Source organism: Babylonia areolata, chromosome 8 (genome assembly GCF_041734735.1).
Source record: "Babylonia areolata isolate BAREFJ2019XMU chromosome 8, ASM4173473v1, whole genome shotgun sequence".
In the NCBI taxonomy this organism is placed as follows: Eukaryota; Metazoa; Mollusca; class Gastropoda; order Neogastropoda; family Buccinidae; genus Babylonia; species Babylonia areolata.
The window spans coordinates 1,797,067-1,801,699 of record NC_134883.1 but is presented as its reverse complement, the minus strand read 5'-3'; the positions used below and the strand labels follow the sequence as shown (position 1 = coordinate 1,801,699).

General features: G+C 44.1%; 1 protein-coding gene across 1 annotated transcript in view; it reads right to left on the bottom strand.

The window, feature by feature from the left end:
* Positions 1-2,293, bottom strand: part of LOC143284454 (uncharacterized) — a 298,683-nt gene extending 296,390 nt beyond the window's left edge. Inside the window, exon 1 of the mRNA XM_076591096.1 lies at positions 2,134-2,293. Coding sequence (XP_076447211.1) covers positions 2,134-2,146 — 13 coding nt within the window. The 5' untranslated portion in view covers positions 2,147-2,293. The remainder of the gene's footprint in view (positions 1-2,133) is intronic.
* Between the last annotated feature and the right edge of the window lie 2,340 nt (positions 2,294-4,633).

The window sequence follows — 4,633 nt, the reverse complement described above, 5'->3', positions numbered from 1 at the left end:
ACACACGCAGACATGCCCCGTGTGAAGATGACTGACAGAAGGTACTGATGTCGCAGACGGAAGTGACGCGCGAACGGGATTTCCCGCAGCTTCCTGTCGTCTACTTCCTGTCTACTTCCTCGGTGCGTGGCCATGTCAGCCGTGCTGTGAAGCGGTGACCCGCTGAATTAGTGGTCTTCTTAGAAGTCATAACGAGCCCCGGTTCGATTCCGACGCACGCAGAATGGACATTTTTGTTGTTCTCCTTACTTTAGGAATAAAAAACAAAGTTTGTGTTGATATTTTGGAGGAGTGAAACGAGGTATTGTTGTCATGGTTTGTCGGATGGGGTAAAACAAAAAATGCTCACCAGGGAAAAAGAAGTTTTACATACATATTAAAGAATCCGAACAATCTCAATTACTTTCTGAGTTCTATTTTCTGAAAGCGATAAAACAATGTTATCAAAGCTTAAAGCCTTCGTTTCGACTATACATGTCCCTTTTTCAGTACAAATGTGTGCATTGATAGCGAAAATAACATTGTCTGTTTCGATGAAAAAAAAAAGGAATATAAATATGAATTTATTGGTTTGCTCTTGAGGGCTTTGTGTGTGTGTGTGTGTGTGTGTGTGTGTGTGTGTGTAGTGTAGTGTGTGTGGGTGTGTGTTTTGTTGTTGTGTTTTCTTTTTCTTTTTTTCTTTTTTTAATACATTATTCCAGTTATCTATACGGTGTGTGTAAAAGAAGTTCATGTATAATGTTTCAACCCCCCCAGGGGGCACATGACGGAGTCTTCTTGCCTTGCCTTGGTGTTCTAAATGTGAGAAAGGACCTCGCAGTAGGGAAGCAATCTGTCCTCACCAAATAAATGTTCCAGGAAATTGTCATGAATGGAATCACACACACACCACATGACACACCACACAACACAGACATACACCACACCACACCACATGACTCACACACCACACTACACAGACATACACCACACCACACCACACTACACAGACATACACCACACCACACCACATCACACCACACTACACAGACATACACCACACCACACCACACTACACAGACATACCCACACACCACACCACATGACTCACACACCACACTACACAGACATACACCACACCACACCACACTACACAGACATACACCACACCGCACCACACTACACAGACATACCCACACACCACACCACATGACTCACACACACACACACACCACCACCACCACCACCGCCACCACCACCACACTACACTACACAGACATACCCACACACCCCACCACATCACACACACACACACACACATACACGCGCGCGCGCGCGCGAACTAAAAAAGTATGTTAAAAAAAGTATGATATCAGCACCACCCCAGCCAACACCAGTTACAGTGTCGATCAAATCAACATGTCCATGATTACGTCAGGGCATTACATCACTTGAACCAGGACACACTCCCTGTCTCCATTCACAACAACAACAACAGCAAACACTGTCACATTGTCCAATGATTATAAGAACAGGGGGATAGATTTGAGTACGAGATACGGCCAGCGATGTGTGTGTGTGTGTGTGTGTGTGTGTGTGTGTGTGTGTGTGTGTGTGTGTGTGTGTGACAATAGATCGCTCATGAGACTTTCATTCAAATTGTATTTAGTTTGATGGCGGCAATCCATGTATCAAACGTTGGACCAAAACTTCGCCCAGGAATAAACAAATACTTTGAGGATTTAGAGTATTGTATAAACACTGAACGACTGAGACATGAGATAACTATAGCCTTTGAGATAATTATGAATCAGTTTTCTTTTTGAATCTTTTTGGTTGAATTCTAATCATTTCTCTGGTTTCGTTCATTCAGTCAGTCAATGTTTCACTTATTCGTTCGCTCACTTACTCCTTCAATTATGTTGTTGTTGTTTTTCTGGTCAGTGTCAACAAAGACAACAGTCCATTCCAAGGGCCAGCTGAACTGACCGGCAGCCGGACAGAACAACTGTACACACACAAAACACCGTGAACGCAATGTGTCTCCTGTAATTATCGTCGAAAAGAATCCTTAGCCCTTTGTCAACACAAACAAACGTAAACATGCTTTTATTGGGGGAAAAAATAACAAAACAAGGATCTGACAATACTCACAAATGACCTCCATCTCACACAAAAGTGCCCAGCGCTGCGACAAACTATATCCGAAAGAAAAACAACAACAGCTTTGAAGCGTCCAGTCCAGATTCACAGCTGACACTTGTTAACACACCAACACCACCTTCAAAGCACCAAACAATATTGTGCGGACAGCTTGTGAGAGACTGTCGACAGACGATCAGTGACGACCAGTGTCACTGTAAGACACATCGTGCCACACCACCACATCACACTCGACGCCCTTTGATGAGCGAGGAAGCCGTTTCCGGGTCGATGGTCTGCCCATGCTTTAGCGACTTCCGGTTGCCTTGTTGCTGTTGTGGTTGTCGTAGTTGTTGCTGTTGATGTCTAGTCTTCTGTAAGGTAAACAACGGAGATGTTGTTGACATCTTGTCTGGTAACGGGGATTGTGGCTATCTTGTGTTGGTGAGAAGGATTATATTTTATCTTGTGACATTGTTTTTAATGGAACGATTTTTGCTGATTTTGCTGATTTTTTCTGGAAGCTGTGCGGGGTGTGGGTGGTGGGGGTGGTGGTTATGGTTATGTGGCAGGAATAAAGCACATAATACTTGTTTGCGTCCTGCTGTCATGACGTATTTGGATTGTATAATTATCTTATAATAAGAACCGACGGACGCAATAGCCGAGTGGTTAAAGCGTTAGAATTCAATCTGAACGTCCTGGGTAGGAATCTTGGTAACGGCGCCTGGTGGGTAAAGGGTGGAGATATTTTCTGATCTCCCAGGTCAACATATGTGCATTCCTGCTTGTGCCTGAACCACCCTCGTGTGTATACGCAAGCAGAAGATCAAATACGCACGTTGAAGAGATCAAATACGCACGTTGAAGATCCTGTAATTCATGTCAGCGTTCGGTGGGGTATGGAAACAAGAACATACCCAGCATGCACACCCCCGAAAATGGAGTATGGCTGCCTACATGGCCAGGTAAAAACGGTCATACACGTAAACACCCACTCGTGTACATAAGAGTGAACGTGGGAATTGTAGCCCGCGAACGAAGAAGAAGAAGAACCAGAGGTAACTCTTTTACAACACCATAATAAGAAGCATGGACAACTTTATTCTTTTATAACATCACAGTGGGAATCAGGTGTAATTCTTTTCTTTTTTACATCGCAGTGTGTACAAGGATAATCGGCAGTCTGTCCGCCACAAAACCATTATTACTATTAAAAAAAAATGAAATGAAAAGAGGGACACTTCAAGGAGACACGTTAAACTCAGTACTATTTCAAGTTTTTACCGATTACATTTCTTACCCTACGCTATAATGCTGTCAGTACTTGAAGTTTAATGACTCATTTAGAATGAAGTGTATATGGTTTTTGTATGAGTTACATTAAACCCTAACTTCAGTGGAAGAGCTAGCTAGTTAATACACCTAATTTCAGTGGAAAAGCTAGCTAGTTAATACACCTAACTTCAGTGGAAGAGCTAGCTAGTTAATACATCCAGACAAAGAGGTGAGGAGACTTCGGATGAGCTTCTTCAAACTGTACATTAATTTGTTTACACACAACAAAGAAATGTTCCTTGCGAAGCATGCACTAAGCGCACGAAAAAAGAACCTACGGGAACACTTGATTCTGTAGAAAAATCCACTTTTTTTCACAGGAAAACGCAGACAAATGAATGGTGCCGAATGATTGCGACGAACTCTCCTCGGGAACAACAACTCGAATCCCATGCAGAGAAATACGCTAAAGCATAATGCAGTACAATACAGTATAGTGCAGAACAGCACAGCACAACACAACGCAACGCAATGCAATGCAATAGTAACGGATATGTACACAAATAATAATGCACTCAAGGCCTGACAAAGCACGTTGGACGAGGCTGCTGGTTAGGCATGTGATTAACACATGTGGAGTAGAGTGCATGGATTTGTCCGAACGCCGTGACGCCTCCTTGGGCAGCTGAAACCGATGCAATAGCAGCTGGAGTTTTCAAAGTACAAAGCAATGAAAGCACATTACTGCACACAGAGAGAGGGGGGGGGGGGGAGAAAGAGAGAGACAGACAGACAGACAGACAGAGGAGACAGAGATACAGACATACAGAGACAGAGAGATAGGAAGAGATAGAGGGAATGTGTGTGTGGTGGAGTGGGGGGTGGTGGTGGTGACGGGTGACGCTGACACTAAATGTCATTGCTGTTGACGATACTTTCCTTACTGGATAGGGGAAACATTTCTGAATAGGCAAACATAACTCTTTTGTATATGCACAGGGGATTAGTTAATAACGGTGTGCGTGCGCGCGCGCGCGCGTGTGTGTGTGTGTGTGTGTGCGCGCGCGCATGTGTGTGTATGCGTGCGTGTGTGTGTGTATGTGTGTGCGCGCGCGCATGCGTGTGAGTGTGTGTGTGTGTGTGTGTGTGTGTGTGTGTGTGTGTTTAAGCAGCCAATCATACATGATTCAAACATTTGATCCTTGCTTTCCAGCCCTGGAGGTCCTACCCATTA